The sequence below is a fragment of the Ursus arctos genome, unplaced genomic scaffold (assembly GCF_023065955.2).
Source record: "Ursus arctos isolate Adak ecotype North America unplaced genomic scaffold, UrsArc2.0 scaffold_23, whole genome shotgun sequence".
NCBI classification, from domain to species: domain Eukaryota; kingdom Metazoa; phylum Chordata; class Mammalia; order Carnivora; family Ursidae; genus Ursus; species Ursus arctos.
Window position 1 is genome coordinate 38,701,750 of NW_026622908.1, and position 24,991 is coordinate 38,726,740.

The 24,991-nt window shown below is 58.4% G+C and overlaps 1 protein-coding gene across 2 annotated transcripts in view; it reads right to left on the minus strand.

Annotated features, from left to right (window-relative positions):
- The window catches only part of SYT7 (synaptotagmin 7), a 62,308-nt gene extending 37,641 nt beyond the window's left edge, over positions 1-24,667 (minus strand). For both annotated transcript variants that reach the window (XM_057317161.1, XM_026487786.4), the window contains exons 1-2: positions 24,567-24,667; positions 964-1,067 (exon numbers count right to left, since the gene is read on the minus strand). In XM_057317161.1, coding sequence (XP_057173144.1) covers positions 964-1,067; positions 24,567-24,597 — 135 coding nt within the window. In that variant the 5' untranslated portion in view covers positions 24,598-24,667. The remainder of the gene's footprint in view (positions 1-963; positions 1,068-24,566) is intronic.
- Between the last annotated feature and the right edge of the window lie 324 nt (positions 24,668-24,991).

Sequence of the window (24,991 nt, forward strand, 5' to 3'; positions counted from 1 at the left end):
CATGGCCCTCCCCCCTCGTCCTTAAGGCCCCTCTATGTCAGGGCAGGGAGGGAATGGGGGTCCCAGATGTGGCACCTGGCCCCCACTCGGACCTTTCTCAATCTAAGGGGTGGAGGTGTCTGTCAGGGACCCTTCTTCACCTAAACCCAGGGAAGGCCCGACATCTGGGACACCTCCACCTTTGGGGGTGCCCCACTGCAGCCCCCAAAGTCCCCACTGCACTTCTGGGCTGGGGCTGCAGGACTGGGGGTGGGGGGGTGGGGGGAATCGGGGTGGGGGTCTAGTTTTGCAGCTGGCCCCTCTCGGGGAGCTGCGGACTGCAGGAGGGGTAAACGGCTCAGCCCGGCTTCCCCTCCCAGGCCTTCGGGTGATGAATGCCCCTCCTGATGGTCTCGTTACTTATTGATGGCCTAATCCTGCTCGTTAATTCCCCAGTCGTCGTTAAAAATGAAAAGAAGCCTTTTGTGCTTGTACAAACCCCAAGAACCAGGATGGATGTGCGGGCGCTGGGGGTGGGGCGGGGCGGGCGGCGCCTCCTCATTGGCCAGGAGACCCTGTTCGGCCACGCCCAGCCCTGGCGGGGAGCAGTGGGCGGCCGGGAGCCGGGCGCCAGGCGCTGGGGTGGGAGCGGGCTGCGATTCTCAGGCTGCAATTACGGTTCTTTCTACGGGAGGTGGGGCGTGTGCGCGTGTAGTTGCGAGCGTGCGAATGCCTGTGAGACTCACGTCTGTCCCCAAATGTGTCCCTAGGTGTGTGGCTCTGGGTGTACATACTGACACTTGGGGCCGAGACCCCTGCAAACGCAGTGCGTGTATGCGTGTGAATTCCTACGGAAATGGGCCTGACTACGTGAGCAGGTGGGTCATCTGCGCTCGCCCTTGAGACGGTTCAGGGGCCAGTAATTGTGGGGGGGGGGGGCGGTGCAGGGCCAGGCCCCGCCCCCGGGGCCCTCAGGAGCCTCACCAGTTTGCGCTGACACCAGTGGCAGAGGCCGCAGAGGACGACGGTGACGCTAAGGCTGACGGTGATGATGGCAGAGACCAGCAGGACATCGCGGGTGGGCGCCCCTGGAGAGGACACGCGCAGGTCAGACCCTCACTGGCCAGGGCCGGCCACCCTCCCTCAGCCCAGAGCCCCCCTCAGAGCAATTACCCTCCCCTTCCGTCTGGCCCCTACACTGGGAGCTCTGAGCCTCAAGTTCCACTCCCAGCTACGCTTGCTGACTGACCTTGGGAAGTGCCTTCCTTTCTCTGGGACTCAGTTTCCTCATCTGTAAAATGGGGGAACTGCAGGTTGAGGTTCCTCCCATGGCCTCCCTGCATGGGCTCTGAGTCCAGAGGATCCGCACCATCACCCAAACTTGACACTTCAAAGGAAGAGGCCAAGTGTGTCCCCCGCCTAGTCAGGCCTTGGTGGACACTTCTACTCCCCCTAAAAAAGCCGCTGCTTCTTCACAACCTTCCTGCCAGCACCCTTCCATCCACTCCAATACTCTGAGCCACAACTCCAGCCCTATTTGCCCAAAGGGCACTATGTCTGAGGACATTTGCCCCATGGGCACTGACAGACCCTTGGAAGTGTCTGGCCCCAACTCAACGGCGACATGTGTAGTCCAAAAGGGAATTTCTGGAACCCTCTGACCACCCCTCACCCCCTTCAGCTCAGCTTCCCTTGGGCTGGAAGCCCACCCAAGTGGGCTCTGTACACCCTGCCCTCCCAACCCTCAGCCCCGAGCTTGCCTCTGGTGCTCCCACCCCATTGGCTCCAGCCCCACCTACGCCACCTGCAATGTCTTAATTGCTGGGGGCACGGGGGGCGGGGCACCGGTAGCTTCCGTTCCAAGAGCTCAGGGGTCTTCTACTTCAGGAGTGGTAATATTGACAGACCTGCCCCGGGACAAAAATGCCAGGTTTCTGTGCAAATCCCACCACTTGCTTGCCGTGGCTCTGGACGAGTGACGTAACCACTCAGTTTTCTCCCTGCCTTCTCCCAGGCGGTCGCAAACATGAGCCCAAACCAAACGCAAGGCAGGCACAGTGTCACCGAGATTCTCACGTGGGGGAGTGAGTCGAGCGAGAGCAGCGTAGATCACACGTGTACGGGAAGTATGTGTGCACTAGGATGCGTCCTAAAGGCAAGTAGACGCTGTTTATTTACAGAGGAGCCTGTGTGGGCTTTTCGGGGCCAGTGAGGGTGGTAATGAAGAGTTGACGATATCTGTCTGGTCCTGGTCCCTGCGGTTTTAGCCTCTGGGCTCCCAGTCTCTCTTGCTTGGCTGTGGGGCCTCATGGAGAAGGGCCCAGCGGTTAGCCCAGCTCTCGGGGCCCTTGGGGCTCCCTCCTACCACCATTCTACTGCTCTGGGCAGCCAGTTCACCATCTGCTCTCCCTCGAGTCCTGCTTGGGCCCCACCTCTCCCTTCCCAACTTCCTGAGCCTCCCAGCTGTGGGAAAAGGCCACCTTCGCCTGCTCCCCAGCAGCCCAAGTGCCAGGCCAACTAAGCTTCCTCCTGTCCTGAGTCTGCAGCTCCCCCTGCCCCCGGCCCAGCCTTGCACTCAGTTCACTATCAACGTCGGGGCCCACAGCCCCCAGGAGCTCTGACCTGGACAGAGAGCAGACACCAAGGACCTGGTCCTGCCCTTCCCCCCCTGGGGGGGAGCTCTGCAAGGCTGGAGAGGCCACATCTGCCACATGGGAGGCCTCCATCTTTAACCTCCAGGCTTCTGAGGGCAGGGGGCAAGACAAGTGGGGCCATAACACCCCAGGTCACGCCACCAGCGCCTCAAGACTCAAGTCTGTGGTAGAGAGAGGGGCAAACACACCTCCCAGGAAGGGGACTTGCACTTCTTCCAGCTGTCTCCACAGGAACTGCCCCTGCCCCCACTGGAAGATTCTGGGAGGGGGGTGCTCTGTGGGCTGGAAAAGCACGTGATCTCACGCCTTCCTCTGTTGAACTCACTTGTAAATAAAATACATTCCATTTTTGGTCTGAGCTTTCTTCAACCACTGTCCATTAAGAATCTAGCATGAGGCACACAGAACAGGCAAGAGGCAAGATTTCAGCTAATTATTTCTTAGCATGTCAGGTGCCCCCGAGCCAGGGAGCGGCAGAACACCCAGCCTGGGGCTCCAGACTCCAAAATACCCAAGAAAAGACCCGAGTGTGAGTGCAGCTTCTGCCTCTTCATAGCTGAGTGGCCTTGGATGAGTGCCTTAACCACTCAGTGTCTTCCAGTAGAGACAACGGTGGCACCCACCCCATGGGGTTACTGTTAGCGCTCGATGTATATGTATTATGATTAAAGTTGGTGGTGTTCGTTTTCTCTCAGCCCTAAACAGGGGGCTCTGGGAACACCAATGAAGAAATGACTGCTGGACTAGAGGGCTATCTGGGAAGGCTTCCCTGAAGAGGTGGTATCTGGTGTGGTCTGGGGGATGACTATGAGGTGAGGGTGAGATACTCCGGGCACAGGGAACAGCAAGAGAAAAGGCAAGAAGGGGGGTGGGGGAGGGGGGAGGGTCAGGCACATTGTTTGAGGAGCCGGTCTAGGTTAGTGGGTGTGAAGTGGGGGAGGACAGGCTGGGAACAGAGTGGGGCCTGATGGGGAAGGGGCTTGTCTATCAGGTTGAGGGGCTTGCTGTGTTTTGTAGGACATGGGAGCCATGGAAGGTGTTTGAGTGGGGAAGGAGCAGGACCATAGGGGGTGTTAGCAAGCTCTTGCTCTGGTGGCTGCGGTGCTGTGGTAGGAGGCCATGCTCCAGCTGGGTTCCCCTGCCCTAACATCCTCTCCGCACACCTTCCTCTCCACATACATCTTGGCCGTGGGATGATTCTCCAACGGGTCTACCCCTCTCCTTGCCAAGAGAAGTCTTTCTCAAAACTGTTCGGCCACCACTGCTGTAGGTAGAGGGCCCCTGAGGACAGAGCCTGTCAATTCCAGAAGCCAGTGGGCATGCTAAGAACAGCCCCCAGAGATCCAGGGAGTGCCCATCTGAAGCAAGTAGCATTCTGAGGGCAGGCAGAATGAGCACTGGGCTTGGAGTCTAGAAAACTAGGCTAAGGCCCTGTTCTGGCCACTAACCAGCTATGTGGCCATGAGCAAGGCGCTTGGCCTCTCGGATGTCAGCGCCCTCATCTGTGGGAGAGCTGACCCCTCCTCTGATGAGAAGCCAGGTGTCCCAGGTGCTCCCCACGAGGTAACAACTCAGTCCTCACAACAGCAACTGAAGTAAGCATTACGATTGTCCCCATTTTGCAGATGGGGAAACAGAGACACAAGGGGGTCAAGAACCTTGTTCAAAGTCATTCCGGTAGTAGGTAGCGGAGCCAGGGTTCAAACTCAGGCAGTTTGGCTCCAAGTTGGCTCTCTTCTGCTTTGTGTGCTCTCTGGAACGGTTAGGGTTCCCGGGAATTTCTCAGGGGTTACCGAGGTGGATGCCAGGTAAGTGAGGCTGCAGTCCCTCAAGCTCTCTTCAAAAAAGCAGCAGCATTTCCCTGTTTCACATCTTGGGCTTTTGTAGAAAGTTCCATTTGAAGAAAGAGCTGTGTTGCTAAGGCAGGTCGAACCCAGGATCCGATTAGGGCACCCAGGGCCTGCTGCTGTCCTCTCACAGACAAGGAGTCCGACCCCTCCCCCCAAGCCCCCGGCCGCCCACCCACAGCCCTTGAAGCCGGGGTGAAACAAAGGCCTGTCACTGCAAATTGCATTGATGCGGTGACCGAAAGTGACACGGTGTCCTCAGCCAGCAAGCGTTCTTGCCATCAAGGGGTGCAGCCATGTGTTCTTCCCCGCCAGCCAGAGTGACCCCATTCCCAGAGCACGGATCACTATTATTCTGGGCTGGAAGGGACCTCTGCCGTCATGGAGTCTGGCCCCAGCGATGCACTCTGGGCAGCCCTGTCAGTGACAAGAAGCCGATTCCACAGCAGGCAGGCCCTCTACCAACAGGCATGGTTAGGGAGGGCTGCTGTGCCCCATGCTGATCGAGGTCTGTCTCCCTAGAACTCCCCCCCCAGTCCCCCCTCGCTCCCAAGCTTGCCCTCCGGAGCTGCTGGGAACACGCTGGCTCCCTCTGCCACATGACAGGCCTCTAAATCCTTGCTGACAGCTCTCATGTCCCCTTCCAGTCTTCTCCAGGCGTAGCCGCCCTGGCCCTTCTAACCCTCCCTCCGATGACACACATGGTTTCAAGTCCCCTTAGCGTCAGCATATTAACATTTGGGGAAAGAAGTATTGCAGCCCTTATCAGCCTTTGACAGGGCCGGGTTCCACAGCCTATCCTTGGGCAGAGGAGACATCCTGGGTCCCGGGGGTGAGACACAGACAAGGGCAGATGGATGACACTGGGGAGGCCTGGGCGGCAAGGGGAGCCAGACCTCCCGGGTCCGATCCCTGGGGTGTCCAGGAGTGGGGCGCAAGATCGGGCATGGGGCTGTCCCTCTGCCCAAGCCCGTGGCAGGCACGTCAGCTGGCCAGAGCTCAGGGTTAACGATGATCCAGAGGGGTCCGGTGCTCCTGACCACGCCAGCAGCCAAGCGGCTCTCGGGGTAAAGCCTGCGTGTTGGAGGAGGGAGCCCACCTCTGCGGGTGGATGACATGCTCATCCAGTCTTCCCCTCCAGAATGTCCACTCAGTGAGGTCAGGGCTTGCTCTCTGTTCACCACTGTCTTCCCAGGACCAAGGAGGGAGCTGTGCATACAGCAGGTGCTTGACAAAAGCTTGCTGAAAAAAATGAGTGAGCAGGAAGCCCCGGGCCTCTAGGAATAATTAGAATAATAATTATATAATAATAATAATAATAATATAATAATAATAATTAAGCACCTCCTGTGTACCAGACTCCAGGGTCCATGAAGGCAAGGGCTGTATCTGCTTTGCTCGTTCCGGGTATTTTGCGACAGGCTGACGCTTGGGAGGTGTAATATTGTGAAATCCTCAGTGCTTGCATGTTATCCTGTTTGTCACCCAAACGAGATGGGAGGGAAGAGATGGGAGAGGCTGCCGTGACAGAGTTTGAGCCTCTCTTTTACACACACACCAGGACCCTTTTAATCTTTACCATGCCATCTTTGCCTGACAATTCCTGATTTTTCTAGACCCCGATGAGAAGCACTTCCTCCAGGAAGCCTTCCGTACGATCCACAGTGGGAATGAATTTCTCCTGCTTTGGAGCGCCCGTCACACTGAGCCTGCACCCTTCTTTTAGGGTGCCGTGATTAAGTGCCAGGGCTCTGGAACCGGACTCTCTGGGTTCAAATTCTGGCTCTTATTCTTCCAAGACATGTAACCTAAGGTTTGCGTGCCTTTGTGTCCCCATCTGTAAATGGGGGCTGATAATGGTACAGGTCTCATAGGACAATCGTGAGGTTTAAAGGAATTAGCACATATAATGTGCTTAGCACCGCAAAATAAGCAGGCAGTAAATGCTAGCTATTATCATAGTACTACCACGTCCGCCCTGTGTTAGAGACATCTGCGGCAAGGCACTGGCGCTCAATGAGTGTTGAATAAAACACTGAACGAGATACGCATCTAGTTCTTCCCCACCAGACAGCAGAGGCCAGGGGTCCTATCTTACCCAATTTTGTGCAGCCGGATCCTTGCCCCGGGGCTTGACCGAGACCAAGAGCATCAGTGAAAGCCTGTGGCCGGGAATGGGGAAGAGCTGGGGCAAGGGGGTGTGGGGGGCAACAGCGGGAAGCCAGGCTGGGCTTCAGGTGTGAACTGCAGACCCGAGCCCGTCCCTTGCCAGGCTCTGCCCCCACTCCCAACTCCTTCTCATCTCCTCAGCAAGCCATAATTTATGGATGAACAGAATCAAACAGGACTGCTAGCTGCTGGGATGCCCTGGGGAGCTGCTGGAGAGGGAATGGACTTCTGAGGGCACGCTCACCAGCTGCCCCGGGGAGGGGGTGGAGAAGAACGGGAGGGAGCCAGAGGGGGGGAGGTAACACACACACGGGTCACAGACATGGACACCCATGGCTTGTACACACATGGTCACACACCACAGAGACTCACTCTTGGCACAGGCAACCATGCGGCCCACACCCCACACATGTGCATGCAGGTGTGTGTACACACACACACACACACACAGCCCCAGAGACCCACCCCTTGCACAGACACCCACGCTTATTCACACACATACATAAACACGAGGCACAGATACCCATGTACACACAAATTCACACACACGCACGAGCCATGGAGACTCATGCTGTGCACGGACACTGCTCACACTCACACACACAAATATGCCCATGGCCACGGCCACCAGTAGATGCCCCGCCCACTCCGCCGTCCACGAGATCTAGGTGTTCACGCACACGCTCTGGCCTGGAATCCTCTCCCATGCCCGTTATTACTCTACTCAAGTTCTGGCTGTCCTTCTGAGGCAGAGCATTGGCACAGGAAGTAGACCTGGGGGCAGATGGCCTGGATTCAAGTCACACCTCTGGCCCTGGCCAGTGACCCCGGATAAGGCCCCTTCTGGGCCTCAGTGGTTCACCTTCAAGCAAGGAGAGCAGCCCCTGACGTCCCCTGCTGGGGTTCTGTCAAGATAAAATAATAGCTCGCATCAACTGAGTACTCCCATTTAGGGGCGGACGCTGTGCCAGGAAGTTTCCATTTGATCTCCACAACCGGGTACCAGGATCATCCCCATTTCACAGAGGAAGAGACGGGCGTGGCAGACTAAGGACGCAAGCCTGCCCTTCACCGCAGCTCCGGCCGCCTCCCTCTGAGCGGAAGGGTGTACCAGTGCTCCATTATGGGCTCCACTGCGTGACCCAGCCACACCTCACTTTCCTCCCGCCTTCAAGAAAGCTAACCTCTTTCCCACTTTGGAACAAGATCTTCCCTCTGCCTGGAATGCCTTCTTCCTATCTTCTACGAGAGGAGATGGTCTTCATTCCCTGCACATTCCTTTCTGCCTCCTCTGTAACTATGGCAATTCATCATTGTGGGTTAATAATTAGCACTTACCCCACTGCCTTTCTGTCTTTCTGTCTTTCCCCCACTGGGAACCCCTGGAGGGCCAAGACCCTAGATTCCTCATCTCTGTAGCCCCAGGTCTGGTACCTAGGAGAGGCTGGATAAGTAAGTGCTAAACAAATGCATGAAGTTATTCAAGGCCCCCAGGTAAGCCTGCCTCTTCCAGGAAGCCCTTCCTGATGACAAGTGCTCATAGCAGTCTCTTCATTCTCCAAGTTTGAATTAGCTGACCTTCTGTCCAGCACCCTTTTCTTGGGGGTAGGCTTTTCTCCCAAGCAGAGCCAGTGGGGTAAGATCTTGTCTCCCCCTCGCTTGGGCTCTCCCACAGCCCACAGCCCACAGCCCACAGCCCACAGCCCAGGATACGAGACAGAGAAGCTGCTAGACATGCTGGAAATCTGTGCACACAGACTCTTTCCCCCAGATTTCGCCTGCTCTTGCACTCTCGGCTGGTGACACACACACTCTCCATATCCAGGCCTTCCAAAGTTGTCCCATCACTCCCACACCCTCCTAACCTAGACTGCTTCCCTCTTTTGGGATCCCCAGATCCCAGGCCCTTGCTCTCCTTACCAAATACCTTTCATCATGGTAACTCGTGTACGCTCCTCACTGAATCATATTCGCGGTCTTCAGCATCCTTCTAGAGGGGAAATACTCTCGTACTTGTTTTACAAAAAAACAAACGGAGGCTCAGAAGGGTTAAATACTTGCCCATGAGCAGAAGAGAAGTAAAGCCAGGATTGCACCTGGAGTCTGTAAACCTCAAACCCTACAGCTCTCTCTCTCTTGTTCCACCCAAGGGGAGTTGAGCCTTGAACCAAGTCACTCCGAGGATAGCCAAGAGAAGAAAGAAATGGAGAGAACACAAAATAAAAGGCAGTCGGGGAGAGGAATTCCCCCCCCAATTTTACCAACAAGAGCCATGCCCGAGTTACTCCAAGTGCTTCAGAAATTCCTCTCACACACACCATTCCCAGGGATCCTTCCTCCCTCCACTGGCCCAGCCCTCAGCCTCAGTAAAGCACCCTCATTAGAGAGAAGGTCCCCGAACGGGCTGGGGGGTTGGGCCCCTGGGGTTAGACAAGGGTGAGCAAGAAACGGAGACGGTGGGGTAGCCCAGGATTTGCCCAGGGCCCTGTCTCTGGTACCGCCTAGGGCACAACCACTATTCCGGAGATAAAGCAGAGTGATGTCGGGGGTGGTTGGGGCTACGTCTGCCAGCACCTTCCTATCCTAATCCTGCCTCCTCCCACCTGATTCTGCACTACTTACGACACATCATGCCCCAGCGCCTCCCCCCTATCCTTTGGTGGCTGCATGATGACGTTCAAGGTGGAAAGCAGTGAAAGCTAGAGTCACAGGTTTCCAAAGGAAGCACCCCTCCACGTGCATGCTGAGCAGATGGAAATGGGCGGAAGGTGGGAGGGCATTTACAAGTGCAGAGCCTATCAGCCCCAGGGCTATTTGGGCATGGGGGGGGGGCATTTTTGGTAACTATTCTACCTTCCTTCCTCCTCCCGACCCAACACATGCACCAAAGCCAGAAAAAGGCAGAATTGGGGAGAAAGCAACAGAAAGCCAATGAGCAAAACTCTGAACCCTACACAGCCAGGGAAAGTTCTGGGCCTCCTGTCATGCTGAATTTTCTGCCCTCTCTCTACTCTAAAACTCCCCCTCCAAGCTACCCACCTTGGGAAATAGAAAATAAGAATGGGTAGATAGAAGGGAGGGGAAAGACAGCCTGGCATTCATTTCCCAGAAAAGCTGGGCCTCTACCTTCCCCTCATGCCCCCTGGATAGTCTCCCTGAGTGTCCTTCAGAAAGCCAAGGAGACGCCCACAACCCCTCAGGCTTCACCCAGGGCGGGCGCAAGGCTGGTGAAAGAGGAGGCCCTGGGGGAATTGTTTTGGAAAGTTACAAGTAGCTGAAAATAGGGGCTTAGCACGAGCAAGCTTCCTCAACCTTGACTGTAATAAAAACAGATAATGCGTGAGTGAGCTAGGGAGAGAGCGCTGGCAGGGGCCGCAGAGGCCGGCTGGATGCAGACGGTTTAGAATTCAGAGGAGATGCCAAGTGAGTAAACAGCGAATGAAGGATTGTCCGGATGGGCCAGGAGCCGTTCCAGCAAGAAACTGGACGGGGACATGTCAGGATCCACCAGCACTTCGACTCCTCATCAGGCGACCAGGGCCTGGTGAGCTACAAAGGCCTCATCCATGCGTTCTCTATGCCTTCTCTACCTTGGCTCTCTTTTCTAGCAGAGAGCATGGCCTTGGTAATAACGGCCCACGTTTGTTCAGTGCAGAAGAGTTCACAAAGTACTCCAGAGTTTACCTACAGTTTCATATCTCTTGCCATACTTAATGGCGTTGGAGTATCTTCTGCCTGGTGACCCACTACCACCATCACCACAGCACAATTCCTGGCTTAGGGAAGCCTGGTACATCTGGCTTCAGTCTTTAGCCTCAAAAGATGGTGGGGGGGGGGAGTGAGACCATCTGCAGACTCCAGAGAGCTGCTGGGTCTGGAAGTCATGAGGGTCAAAGCCATCCCAGCCTGAGTTAGCTGGGAATCGCCACCCTCCCCAGCCACCCTGATCCCAAAGCCAATGAGCCACCTGGGCACCCCTAAAAATGATCGTGTCCATCAGAGCAGCAGGAGCCAGGAAAGCAGGAGCTCAGCTGGAGGGCTTCTCCACCAGGAGTGGGGAGCAGGGGCGGGATCAGGAACGTGTGATGATTAAGTGCAGGCCTTGACCACTAGTTACTCCTATGAATAATGCATTGTTGTGCCTTGGCCTAAGTCAGCATCTTATTGTTATTAATAATACACGGCTGCAAAGAAGCAGAGGTTGGAATAGTGCGCTCTATTTTATTCAAGGATCTCAGAGCACTTAAGAGTTTCTCATGCTGATGACTCAACTCTAGCTCCCCAAGTCACAGGCTTCCTTACAGACCAGGGCACCTGTCCTGCCCTGACACCCTCCCACCTGATGCTTGGAGCCATGAAAAAGCCTTAGGGGCTAGGAATCTTCCATCCTGAGATTCAGATTCTTGATTGGTGTTTTGGTGGGGGAAAGGGTACACTTAATCTTTGCCAGCTCAAGGGCTCTCAGGGATAGAATAGAATGTGAAGCTGCTCCCAGGGATGTTTAGGGAGGAGGGAGAGAACTAGTAGAAATCCAGGTGGGGAGAAATGGCTGGAGAGAGACCACTGGGGATCTGAATCCAGTTCTGCCACCCAATTTGCCGCTGTGGGTGTGTAGCCTTAGGCAACTAACTCAACTCTCTGGGCCTAGGTATCCTCGTTAGAACATGGGGTGGGGGACTGAGATTCCTTCTGGGAGGTGCCATTCTACCATATTCTGGGGTATCATTTGCACCACAAATTCTTGGAGGGAGCCGCTTTAGAGGGCTGCCCTGGGATCTGTCCATGGTGCTGAAACAGGTGGACGGCGCGGTACTCCTGTCCCTGGTGCTGAAATCCTTTTCAGTGCTGGGACTGCTTCCTCCTCTAGGCCGCTGTTTGCATTGCCCCTAACGAGCAGGATCCAAAGGACTGGAGATGTTTTCAGAACTGCAGCACAGCAATCCCACTTTCCTCTGCCAATTCCTCCCTCATCAGCCACGAGCTGAAGCCACGGCGGCGACCAGACAACTTCAAGAGCTCCCTTTCCCCCGTGAGGTCCTCAGGTTCTGAGGACCCAGTCAGCACTCCTACTCAGGCCGAAAAAAAGCCTCCCGTTAATGTAAATGCCGCCTCCCATTCCCTCAAGTGGAGCCCGCCGAACTGCCTCCTGGCGGCTGGTGATGGTATTGCACTTAGAGCAGAGACACATAAGGTCCCCAGCGGTGGCGTGGCGCTGGGCGGGTGGGGAAGGAGTGGCCTACAGTTCCCCGCCACCGCCCCCTCATCCGTACCGGAAAAATACGGCGCTCTGAGCTTGCGGCCGTGCCCAATAACCTGCACGTTTCAGGCAGTCCAACTGCCCTGCGACCGCCCTGAAACACCATGCTGCCTGCTTCACAGGGAAGACTCAACCCAGTGGTCAATCCCGGGCAAGGGAAAAAGTTCTTGCTCCCTCTAACACAACTTTTCCTCCCGCTGTAGGGTGAGTCCTATCAGAATGAGCACAAAGGCTTGTAATAGGGCCTCCCTGATGGCAAAGGCCCCCCACCTCACATCCACCCAGACAAGAAACTTGTCCACAGCTCCTCTCTAGGAAAAAGTGGGAGTCAGGGGAGAAAGCCACGGTTTCTGCCCACTCCTGTTCCCTGCTCGCCAGATGGGGGTTCTTTGAAAAGCAGATCTGCTTGGTGTTTCTACGACTGCTTCATATTAGCCTCATGGGGTGTGGAAATTTCCCTCTTTCCAAAAACAAACATAAGAGCAAATAAAACCACCTGAAGACAACGCGCCAAATCACTGCTTCTCTGGATCCAGGTAGGGAGTAAAGATAAGAGTCTTTACAGTAGATACTGATAATATAATTTATTGAGCACTTACTATAGGCCAAGAACTGCTAAGAGCTCTGCAAACATTTTCTCATTGAAAACTACAACCCCTCCCCTGGGAGGAAGCATGATGGCCAGCATTCTACAGATGAGGAAAGCGGGGTCCAGAAAAGGGAGATGAACACTCAAGGTGGCGCAGCGGGAGCTGGAAACAACATCTGTCTGCCCTTAATCTTACAGCTCAGCAGGACCCACCACCTCCTCCTTCCATGTTCTGGAAGCCTCGCTGCCCCACCCCTCCACATCCTCACATCTCATTGGAGAGCACACTGGAGGAACACAGTAACACCTCACTCCCACAGCCCTTACAGCCTGCAAAGTGCTTTCATAGCCATTGTCCAAAACAACCCTCATGATACCGAGGCATTCTTCTGATTTGACAGGACAGAAACCCAAGGCACAAAGAAATAAGCGGCTTGCCCCAAGTCACACAGTGAGTAGCGGAACCAAATCTCAAACGAAGACGGTGGTACTCCCAGCCCAGTGCTGTCTCTCTCTGTACTTCCGTAAGGCTGGGGTCCTGACAGTAAGCCACGGAGGGGGGTCCAGGGGCTTCCTGAGACCCTGACCTGGGCTGCTTCCCTCCCCCTGGTCCCCAGGGGCCATCAGTTGGCTCAGCTCTACCTTGAAGTCTCAGAGTCTCATTCTAAATGAAAATTTTTTTCCAGGCAATTACTTCCTACTAATTAGGAGGCAAGGCTGCCAGTCCCTGGGCCCTGGGCTGACCCCCTTTCTCAACTCACGCGGGTGGGGGGGTGTTGAGGTACTGAAGAGCGGCACCAGGCACAGAAACTGCCTGGCTCGGCCCCATCAGCCCCACCATCTGAAGGAGGCAGGGAAACTCTGAGGGCAGGGGAACCCGGGGGAGGAGTAAGGGGTGCCAAGGAACTGGAAGAGTGGAGGTGGAGGTGGGGACACTGGGGAGGGAGGGAGGGAGCCAGGGGACAAGAAATGAAGGAGCCTAGACATGCCCATGCAGAGTAAGAAAGAGACCTCAGCTCAGAAGCAGCAGGGGGAGCCGGGAAGATCCAGAGAAGCAGGGACATTTGTTCCCTGTTGTAGGAAGGAAAGAGAAGGAATGTCAGGAAGCAGAGAGACAGAGGAGGGGGAAGAGCTCTCTCATCTGCAGAGGGAGAGGAAGGAAGAAGGCGCCCTGGAAAATGGTCAAAATTACTGAAGTGCAAGAGGCAGAGAGAGGGAGGCACGGGGAGACTCCAAGAAGGGGAAGGAGAGAGGAAGGACAGGAAGGAAGGAGGAATTGCTGAAGGAGAGCCCTGGGGAGGAGGGCAGGAGAGCGGGGGGGGGGGGGGGGGGGGAGGACGGCTGGAATGGCAGCTCCCAGGGCCCCAAGAAGGGCTCTCTCTCTAGTCATCGTCCTTGAGCCTCCCCCAATGTCAGTGCCCAGCCGGTCAGGCCTGCATGCCCTCCTACGCAGCCACAGGTGCGGGCCAGCATGATGGCAGGCCACCAGTCAGCTCAGGCCCCAGATGCTCCACTCACCCGGGGCAGCCAGCTGACCTCTCTTCCTGTCAACCTGCCACCCCTTCCAGTCGCCTGAGCCAGGGACCCTCTGAGGTCACACAGCAACATGACCAGGAGGCTCTGGGACTACAGGGTCCAGCCCCTCTACTTTATAGAGGGAGGACCAAGGACCCGAGAGGAAATGGTGCTTATCCAAGTTCCTATACCAACTGAGTGATGAGGCCAGATGTAGAGGGTTCAGGGTCTAAGTCCCACACCTGGGTCCTGGTCCTTCCTGGGCAAAGCCAATAACAGGAGACAAAGATAGGTATTGGTTCCTAGCAGGTCAGTCCCTGATCAATCTAAGGGAGTAAGGGCAGCCAGGGGCTGAAGGGGAAGCAAGGGAAGTGACTGTTTATGGAGCACTGGGTAGGAGGATTCTGCATGAGCTCTAATTGCACATAACATAATTGAGCATTTACTAGGTACAGTGTTCCAGCCACTTCAGACGCTGCATGCACGATCTCACTGAGTCCTCATGATAACCCTATAAAGTATGTATTACTGGAATTCCATTATAGGGAAGAAACTGAGACTCAGGAAGGTCGAATCATTGGCCAAGTCTACAGGCTAATTGGTGGCATGTTTCTAATTCAGACTACTGACCACTGCCCCGAGGACCCATCCACCCAGCGTTATCTGAAGATGCTCAGATCCCCAAGTTCCCATGAGCCCAGCCCAGCTCTGGCAGAATTGAGGCCCCAGATGCCAATGGGGTTACAGTCCTGTGTTGCAGGGCCTTCTTGTGGTCCAAAGTGGGGGCAGTGCTACATTTGAACAAGCCCCGTCTTAAGGCAGTGGAGCCTGGCTTCTAGTCCTGGCTCTTCCACTAACTGACTGTGTGACTTTGAGCAGGTCATTTGCCCTCTCTGGACTGCCCCAGGAACTCCATTACTTTTGATCCAGAGCCCATGCTCTGGCTGCCACTCTGCATTATTTCCCTAATGAGTCTCTTAAGGGACCCGGCTTGGTGCCCTGGAGAGGTCTTCCCCTGCCCCTCCGCACGGGCACACATGCCGTCACATTTCCACAGGGGATGCACACATGACCATCATGTGTCTGTGTGACCCAACATCCGTTGGTTTATGCTGCTACACCTGTCCCTGCGCCTTCACCCAGTTTCTGCCTGGAACAGCTGCCCTCACCCGGTCCTCCAGCTCCGCAAGCTTTTTGGCACCCAGAACAGGCCAACTCCAGCAGGTCCCCATGCGTGCACGCACAGGTCCCCTTTTCTGGGCGCTGGCGGACTCGTGGGGGGCCCTGTGCCAAGTGTTAGCGCACGGCCACGTGGCAGTGACGTGGGCCACCACACCCCTTCTCCTCTGCCCCCCTCTAGTGCCTGGGTGGCTCACACATCCCATCGCACACCTGCCAGCACCCCCATCCACGCTGCCTTCCTCACGCCTCTCCCCTCGCAGAAGCGGGCACCTTCTCCAGGAAGGAAGCAGGCACACGCCCAGCCTGGCTCCCACAGCCTCAAGATGCCAGCCAACTCAGGGGTGGAGAGGGAGGAAGAGCCATCGACCGGAGGCTCTGAAGGGCCTGGGTTCCACAGTTCCTGTCTGACACGAAGCCCTCCCTTAGGTCGGAGGGCCAGAGCTCTTGAGACCCAGAAATGGGGTCAGATGGGAGATCGAGGGAATCGCTGCCCATCACGTCTGTGTCGGACCATAGAGCCGTGAGGGCTTCTCTGGCCAAGTTAGCACCGCACCCCCCCAGCACCCCATCCTGGTCCCTGCTCTCTCCTCCCCCTGCCCAAGCATCTCGGAGTTCTGGGTATTTTTAGACCTCAGCTGACAGGCTGTGAAATCGCTTCCTTCGCACCTCCCCAACCAGGCGGGGGCTGGAGAGGGAGGAACGGGGCTGGGGGGGCCACACTCAGCCGATTCATCAGGCTCCTCCGGGGCTGGCAGGTGCCAAGCAGGGAGTGAGGGGTTCCTCCCCTTGACTGAGAGGAACCTTCCACCGAGCCTGCAGAGAGGGAGAGGAGTCAGGGTGGGAAGGGAGCTCCACCCCACTCCAGGGACCTGAGAACAAAGGCTTTAGGGGATGCCTCAAGCACTAAGGGAGGCACTGGGGACACCCTCTGAGTCCAGCTCTGCAGCCAGTACCAATTCCTTCCAAGTGATGGGCCGAGAGACAGGCTGGCTCAGATCCCAGTGGGATTAGGGAGGCACCAGGCAGTAGAGCCTGGTGGTTAAGACCCAGGCTATGGAGTTAGGCTGCTTTGCAATCTCATCCCTGCTCTGCTGAGTGACCCGGTGAAACACTCTACCTCTCTGGGCCTTGGGCTTCTCACCTGTACCGCAGCGGGGGCGATACCTCCCTCGTAAGGCTGCCGTGAAGAAGAGATGAACTGCTGAACGTGAAGGGCCTGCCAGGCCCTGTTAGGAGGAGATTCTCCCCGCCACCTCCCCAGACCTGCCGTTCCCTCCTAACCACGCCTTCTCTGGGCTGCCTTCCTTACCCTAATCCCTGAGGCAGGGGCCGATGCTTCACTCTGGCGTTATGCTCTTTAGGGCCTGTCTGACCCAAATCCGTAGAGGAACGAATCCTCGGTTAAGGTGGGCGGGCAAGGTAGACCATCCCAGCCTCCCTGCTTCCTGCGGACATCCACATCATGTGTGCACAGGGACCCAAATACCAACACGTGTGTGTGCTGCCGGCGCCTGGGGGTGAGGGCATTTGCCCTGGGACGAGCCCCCAGGGAAGTGGGAAGATGTACTCAAGCCGTGCTGGCAATGGGCCCCTGTGCCCCGGGGCTGTGGGCATGGAGAGGGAGGGGCCTGCCCAGTTGCCACGGAGACAGGTTGGCTGTGGAGGGGCTCTGGAGCTCCCGCCCAGTAGAAGCATGAGTTGTGTGGCTTCCCCAGGGCCTGGCCCTGATGTCCATGGTGTGGGTGGGGTGCAGATCCAATCCCCAGGAGCACGGGTTGTGTCCACTGAGCCCTGGACCTGCCCACCTGGGTGCTGTAGCCTTCTCCGGAAGGCTGTTTCTGATACCCCATGTCCCTAGGTAAGCCCCCTGGGGGTGTCCATCCACACCTATCTTCACCTGCTGCCTCCCTGTCTGCCCATGACCTGCCACAACTTTCTGAGAGCAGGGCCCCAGTCCAGCTGAGCACTGCTGGCGGCCTGGTGTGGTGCCTCAGACTCAGCCCTGTGCAGGGGAGAGACCCAGGAGGGGCTGGGCAAAGGTGGGAACAGATGGGACTCCAGCTCCGTGTACCTGCCTGCCTCCGGGCTTCCTACCCTCCAGACTGCTACGAAGTTAAAGTTCTCTATAGAGATCTGCTTAAAAATCATCCACGGCTCTCCATGGCTCTAATAAAAAAAAAAAAAAATCCAGTGTTCCTGTTTCCGAACGCCAAGAACTTCATCATCTGGCCCAGCCCACCTTTTCCAGGCCTCATCTCCTGCTACTGCCCCCCAAAGACCTCTCTCTTCTCGCCCCATTCAAGCACCCACGGCTGCTCCAACAGAACAAGACCCAGCTTCTGGGCCACAGCATGTGCTGTCCTCGCCGTACCGAACGCCTCACCCCTGCTGGTCATGTGGCAAGCTCTTATTCTTCCTTCAAAACCCAAGGCCCTGGACTCCAAGCTCATGCTCTTGAGTCTGCTGGTGTTTGCTGGAACCCCAGGCCGACGGCTCACTGCAAAGTCCCCCTTCCCAGGTTGGTGGGAGGATGGGAGGGCTAACGTCTGTCACGTGCTTAGAACAGCACCTGGCACGGAGGGATCCGCTCAACACATGTTTGCTCTTCCGAAGGTAACTGACTGACACCGCCTCAGTGAAGCCCTCCCTGACTCCTCCTCCACGGCGGAAGCCGGCACGTCCTCCTTGGAGCTTCCGGAACCCCCATGCCAGACATCAATCACTTGGTGCAGGATAATGTTGATAACAGCTGTCACTGGCTGAGTGTTTACTATACTATGTGCTGGGCTCTCTGCTAAAGATGTTTCCCGCCTTACCTCGCCTCATCCTCCAACCCTGTGAAATAAGAACCATCATCAGACCCATTTAACCGAGAAAGAAACTGAAGGCAGAAGAATGGAGGGACCTGCTCCTGGGACAGAGCAGCAAGTGTGTCTGCCAAGGTTCAAACAGACGGCTAGCTGTGTGACCCCAGAGACCTAGCTTAAGCAAGCCACCCCCTGTAGCACATACGGGAAGAGCTGAGCACATCCTGAGTGCTCCCCAAGCAAGAACCTGCTGTTATTAGGGCGCTCGTGTTATCAAGGGAGGGAACACGTTCTGCTGGGTGACCTGAGAGGGGCTTCCTGAGACTGGACCCCCTACAGAGCATGAAACCCCCATTACTGGAGAAAGAGAGTGAGGGCTGGGAGGGGCCCTCGGGCTGCTGCAGGCAGGGGTCAGGACGGTCAGGAGGCGCGCAGGGCCCGGCAAACCTGAGGGGTACTGGAGTGAGCGAAGGCGCGGGGGAGGGGGGTGCTGGAGCGGGCCCAGGTTGAGCAAGGGGGAGAAGGCCGGCCGTGTGCCGCTGAGCTGGCCACCACTCTCCGGCCCCGCTGACACCACCCGTGGTAATGAGACGGATCCAATTTGTACCCAGGGCCCCGCCGGGAGCAGCTGCCGCCGCAGGGTTTGAAGTAATTTAATTGGACACATTAGCCACAGAGCTCTCCTCTCTGCTCCCCTCATGCAGGGCCTCACGCGGGCACCCCTTGTGGCCGCCCACACCCCACGCTACCCCATCCTGGCTGGAGGCAGGGTACTCCGTACTTCACCAACCAGCACCATGAGACCCCCACCTACTAGGGCTGACCCTCCCCCCTCCCCCACCCCGGCAGACCTGCTCTCTCATTCCAGGGGCTCCTGAGGGCTCTAGAACCCGAGAGCTGGCTGGGCTCTACAGGCACCAAGTTCTCCCCTTTCTCTGATGCAAGTAGCAACTACAGGCTCCCCCTGGGGCTGGGCTCAGACCTCTCCCTCCTATCTCCTCAGATGGGCAGAACAGGTCTTCCCCTTCCCCCCTACCAGCCTGCTGAGAGCCCCCAGCTTCCTGCACTCTGAGAAGGGCATCAAAGGAGCAGGACCACTACCAAGATGGGGGTGAGGGCGGTCCTCTCCTCAGGGCTCTTGAGGAGGGGTACACACACGCACAGAATCAGACATACTACGCACACACAAACACGCGCACGCCAACAGACCCACACGCTGTCTCAGAAATGCCCGGATTTGTATATACCAAAGCTCCAACTCCCTCCCGTCCACACCTATGCACCCCGCACAGCCAGGTGAGGCCCTCCCTGCTCCCAGCAGATGGAAGCCTCCGAGGCAGCCCAACCGGCAGGTGGGAGGGTGTGGCAGGGGGGGCAGGCAGGGCCCCTGGAGGGCGTAGGCCCGGCCTGGCTGGGGATCGGGCCAGGGGAGGTGCCCTCCCCGCTGCTTCCCGTCACAGCTCCCCGCGCACCTCGAAGCACCTAACTACAAATACACTCATTAGCTGCTGTTTACAGCCGGCACTCAGACGCGCGCGCGGCTCTGCCCGAGTCCAGCTGGCACCCGTCCCCGCACACGGAGCTTTCCCCCGCGAGCCCCGCCCTCCCTCTGCACCGGTGCCCCAGCCCTCACATTCAATGACAAGAATACATCAGTTCCCCAAACAGCCCGGCTCACCATACAAGTCAGCTCCCGGCCCAGCACCGGGCCCCAGGAGACACACCTCTTCCAAGGGGCCCTCCAGATGGAAGCTACAGAGCCCCCAGGGCAGGCCAACATGCCAGCCCACCTCCCAAACCAACTGGGTCTGGAATTCCTGGCGCAGGCTCTGGGCACCGTCCAGCCCCTTCCACAGGTCCCATGCCATCGTCTGCCAACTCCGTTCCAGCCCTCAGGGAATGCTGCTGGGTGAGACCAAAGCCCTGCCCTCCAGACACAAGTTGGACACGGCCCAGCCAGGCTGCCCCTACTGCCTGGAAGGTCAGGCACCTCCATGTCCACGGAACTGGCACAACCCTCCTGGCACCACCAGCCGGGCTTCCCTTTGCAAGGCAGGCGGGTACCCAGGCCGGGCCTGGCACAGGCTGGCTCCGGCACCTGGCCAGACCAGTGACCGCCACAACAGAGAGAGCCAACCTCACCAGCCTCACGTCCCACCTGCTGGGCACTGCCCACGGAGCCAGGAGCTGGGTCCACGCAGAGCTGCCTGTGCCCACCGGGAATGCACTGGGGCCTCTGAGGAGAGTGTCCTAGTGACTGCCCTTCCAGCCAAGCGTCCCTGGCTCAGGACTTGGCCTCCCACCCCCCCCACAAGGCCCCCCTCACTGCTCCTCTCCCTCCCTGCCGTTCACAGCCTTGCTCCCCTGGGGGAAGCAGTTATTGAAAACGGTCCATCAGATTCAATAAGGATTCAAAGTCCCTCAGAGACTAGAGGGTGGGCGGGGAGTGGGGGTGGGAGGAAAGGAGGGGTGCAAGAGGGAACAACCACCCACTCCTCCCCTGCCTTTCCCTCAAGGCCTCCTGTAACAGCTGGGCTGGGGGGAGGGGTGCGAGAGAGGGGACAGCCCTTTGCTGCTAGGCTATAATGCCTTCAGGGCCCCTTGGGCCTGAGCTTGGAGTCAGCCAGGGGCAGGGCCCAGCTGCCCAGGGCCTGACACCCACCTGTTCCCCCGCCTTCCAGCTGTCCCTCACCTGTCACCTGCTGGCCTGCATGTTCCCACCCCAATCCAGCCTGCTCTGGCCTCTATTCCCCCACCAGGAGGGGCTTCGAGGCTATCTCCCTCTCCACCATCTCCCAGTCCTTGGGCACCGAACCTGTTGGTCAAGCTGTTCCCACAAAGCCACCCAAGAGCGTGACCCAAGGCCTAGGAGGGTCCTGTCTCCACAGTAACACACAGCTTGGGGCACTAGCTACCTTGGCACAAGCCCACAGAAGCCATCCCTCCCACCCAGGGTTTCAGGCCTGCCCAGCCCCAGCTGATCCCCTGCCCCAGTCCTGGCCATGGCCTGTTGGGAGATTGTTGGCTCTTCAACCCTAGACTGGGACCCAAGCCTGAAATGCAAGCCAGGGAGGTCTGGGCCTGGGCAGATGGGGCGGGGGGGGGGGGGAGGTGGAGGGGTAGATGGGAGGGGGGGAGAGTTTGACGGTGAACCAACTGGTCAGAGAGTCAAGCCTCATCGGACCTTCCCACACTCCAGTCCTCATCCCTAATCCTGGTGGCCCTTTCAGCCATACCCCTTAACTCCTGCCCCACACATCACCCAATGGCCTCTGTCCTTAACTTGTGCCCAGCTGGTGGAGGGTTGGCCTGGACAATTTCACGGTTCCTTCTGCCTTGAGAGAGGAGATCCACTGTGCCAAGCCCCCCCGCCCCATGCAGTGTGTCCCCTGTGCTCCCTGAGAATGACCTTTCTGTCAGAGTCGCTGTAGAGGGTAGAGCCCACTAACAGGTGGGACAGACAAGACTCCAAGCACTGCTACCCCTAGGGACAAGCTCACAGAGGGCTGGGGCAGGGCAGGCAGCCTCAGGACCTGACCTCTCTCCCAGCACTGCTGCACTGGTCCAGACTTTCCCTCTCTGGCCTTGCTCCCTCACTCACTGCAAGGTCACCTCTCTCTCCCTTCCTCCCTCCCCGAAGCTGTCTTGCCTGCCCACTGCAACGCTGACCCCTGCAGGCCTGCTGAGGCCCTGCCCGGCCCGGGTCCTGGGTGCAAGGGACACAGGGAGGCCTGACCAGGCCAGTTTCAGGATGAACACAGGATGAGAGTTGAGGACAGGGAGAGGGCCACCTGCCTCAGGGAAGGGACAGAGAGAAGTTGCAGGCAAGGCTGCGGAGGCTGAACAGAGTTTGGAGTAGAAGCCCATGGGGGTGTATGGGAGGGGGGCTGGTCTTTGCTCTTCACTGGGCTCTGGCTTTTTCCCACAGTGCCTTCCTCAGCTGAGCTAGATTCCAGAAGTGCCTCAGGGCCGTGGGCCCAAGTGGGTAGGGAACTGTGGACAGGGTCTTAGCCAGCAGGCTGAACCCTGTGGAGACCAGGGTGAGTGGGCTGAGGGAGGGGATACTCAGGGACACTCTGGAACCAGCCTGGGATGTGGAAGAGCAGGAGAACACAGGAGACGGAAAATAGGAAAATCGTAAAAAGGATAGGGCCACAGGTGTTCCTGGGAGTGGGATGAGGAGGGGATTAGGACAGACAACTACTGGCCCCTGGGGGACCAGAAGGAGGGGCCGAATCACACAGGAATTAATTTGCACATCTCACCCCTACTAGGTGCAAGCCGAAGGGGAGGTGGGGGACAGAAATGGGGGGTACACATAGCTCTGCCTGGGGGAGCAGAGTCTAGGGGGGCCTGAGGGGAGCTGTGGTTGGAGAGAGTGTGTAGTCTGGCCTGGAGCTCTAGGGGTTCTAGGAGGTGGGCAGGGATACAGGGGACTGGGGTACGGAGGCCAGATTGATGATTCTGGGCCCTCAGAGAGCCCCAGGGGACCCAGAACCAAAGGCAGACTCTGTCCTCTCCAGCCTATTTCTGACCCCATCCAGTCCAGTGGCCACACTAGAGGGAAGTGAACGCCAGGCCCGGCCTGTTCCTGGTCGGGTTGGTCAGTGCTACACCTGCCCCTGGCACCTGGTGGGCCCTGCAACAGCAACTGGGCAAGACAGGTCTCCACCCCAGGGGGAGGCCTATTTGGAGGGGGGAAGAGGGAAATGCCCCGGGCAGTGCCTGGATGCCAGAGGCAGCACTGGGTTGCAGGCCCTTTGCCCAGAAGATGCCAAGCATGTCAAGTTGGCCTCCATGGAGAGGGCAGAGGTGCTCGGGGAAGCAGTGATGTCATGGTGCCCAGGCGTGGGAGGAAAGAGGAGGGAGGGAGAGGGGATGAGGGCACGGACCCAGGCCATTAGGCTAACAGGAAAGGGGAGGCTGTCAGCCTGGCAGGGCAGGGGGAAAGGGAGTGTCCTCACTGCATTACCCCTTCCAACCTCATACCCTAGAGCTGGCCTCTGAACTAAGCGACTGGTTTCTGAGAGGGCGATCCAAGCCAGAGACTGCCTCTGCCCTCGGTCTGAGTGCTGGAAGCTGGCAGCCTCGTGGGGGAAGATGCCAGGGTCGGCGACCTGGGTTCAGACAGATGAAGGGAGGCATCTCCAAAGGCAATGTCCCCTCAGCCATCACCTAGAGGAGGTTCCGGAGAGGGAGACCGAGTCTCTCTCACCCTTATCCCCAAGCACTGAGTGGGTGCAATGCCTGGTACCCAGTAGGTCCTCCTCAGTGGACTCAGTAGGCTGCAAGGATTTGATGGGGGTGAGGCCCCTACTCCTCAGGAGGTAGGGAAAGGCTGACGCTGCCCCTAGAGGGAGAACAAATGTGGGGCTGGGACAAGAGTGGACAAAGCTGGTGTCCACTGGACTGCCCTCAAAATCCTTGGGGCTCAAGGTCCCTTCTGCAGAGGGCCTTAGAGCTGTCCCTTCCCCCAGCATCCCCAACCCTGGGAGGTCAGCAGCAGCACGCCTGGAGGCTCTTTTTGGGAGCAAGTCCTCAGCCTGGGGTGCCTTGCTTTTGGCATCACCGAGAAACCCAGAAGCAGAGACCCCGCTGCCAGAACTGGCAGAATGGGGAGTGCTGGGTCTGGGGTGGGGCATCCCAGGTGGGAGCTGAGACAGACTGGGCATGAGCTGCAGGGGACCTGCCTACAGGTGGGCACTGTTTGAGGAGGCGTCAGGAGCCAAGGAGGAAATGGCAGAGCAATTTCCCGAGGAAGGAGGAAAGATTCCTTGGCTGGGCTTGGAGGATGGCAAGCAGACTGGGCTCCCGGGCCACTCCCCGGCTCCCTCGGGAGAGATGCAAAGGAGCCGGCCCCTCCCCCCCTCCCCCGACAGGACTGGAGTGAGTTTGGGGATCTTTGCTTTCCCCCTCCCCAAACCCAGGAGCACATTCCCCTGGCACCCCCATTCTCAACAATCTCTGCTCTCTTTCCCTTCAGGTACTCCTGTCTCGCTCGTCACCGCTCCTGCGGTTCCCCACCCTCCCTCTCCGAAGCCCCCCACCCCTGCTGCAGCACCAGATTCCCACTTGCCCCTTGGCACCCTCTCAATTCACAGTCGGCACCGCCGATGTCACTCTGCTACCCGGTGCCCACAACCTTGGCCCAAAGCTGCCTGGGATCCTTGCCCTGGGGTCCCCCAGAGCTGGCATCCGAGGGCACTGGTGCTGGGGACCCGGGGGGTGCCTCTAAGGGCACTGCCCGGTTCCCGCGGGGGCAGTGGCTCCTCGCTCCGCCACACACGTTGTCCTTGGGCTGCTGGGGGGGGGGGGGGAGGAGGTCCTTGTGGGGACACTGCGAAGCCGGCGCCGGGCATCAAGCCTGGCAGCGCCCGGACTGCGGGGGCCGGGGTCCGAGCCACTGTCACTCCAGCCCGCGCCCCCGGGGCTGCGATGACCCCGGGGGTAGTCTGTGCGGCTCCGGCGGACAGCAGCCCCGGGCTGGAGCTCTGAGACGGCGCCCGGCGCTGCCGCCGTCCTGCCTGCCGGTGCGGGGCGCCCCAGCCCGCTCGGGGCCGCGCTTACCTGGGCTGGCCGCCTCCGGGTCCCGGTACATGGTCCCCTCGTCGCCGGCTCCCTCCGGGCTCCTCAGAGCCGCCCGCGGCCGCGCGCTGCTCCGCCGCCGCTGCAGGACATGGGGCCGGGCGACCCCCGGGGGCGGGTCCGAGGGCGGGGGCCGCGCGGGCTGCACCGAGCCGCGGAGCCGGGGAGCGGGGGCCGCCCGCCAGCCCTCCCGCCCGCCCGCCGAGCACGCTGCCGCTGCCGCCGCCGCCGAGCCGCGCCGAGCCTCCTCCCTCCGGCCTGCGCGCCGCGTGTGCGCGCCGGAGCGTGTGTGAGTGTGTACGAGGCCGTGTGTATGTGTGTGTGTGTGAGCGCGTGTGTGAGCGCGCCCGGGGCACCGCCGGCGCCGCCCGCCCGCTGCCGAGCGCCGCTGCCACAGCCACCGCTGC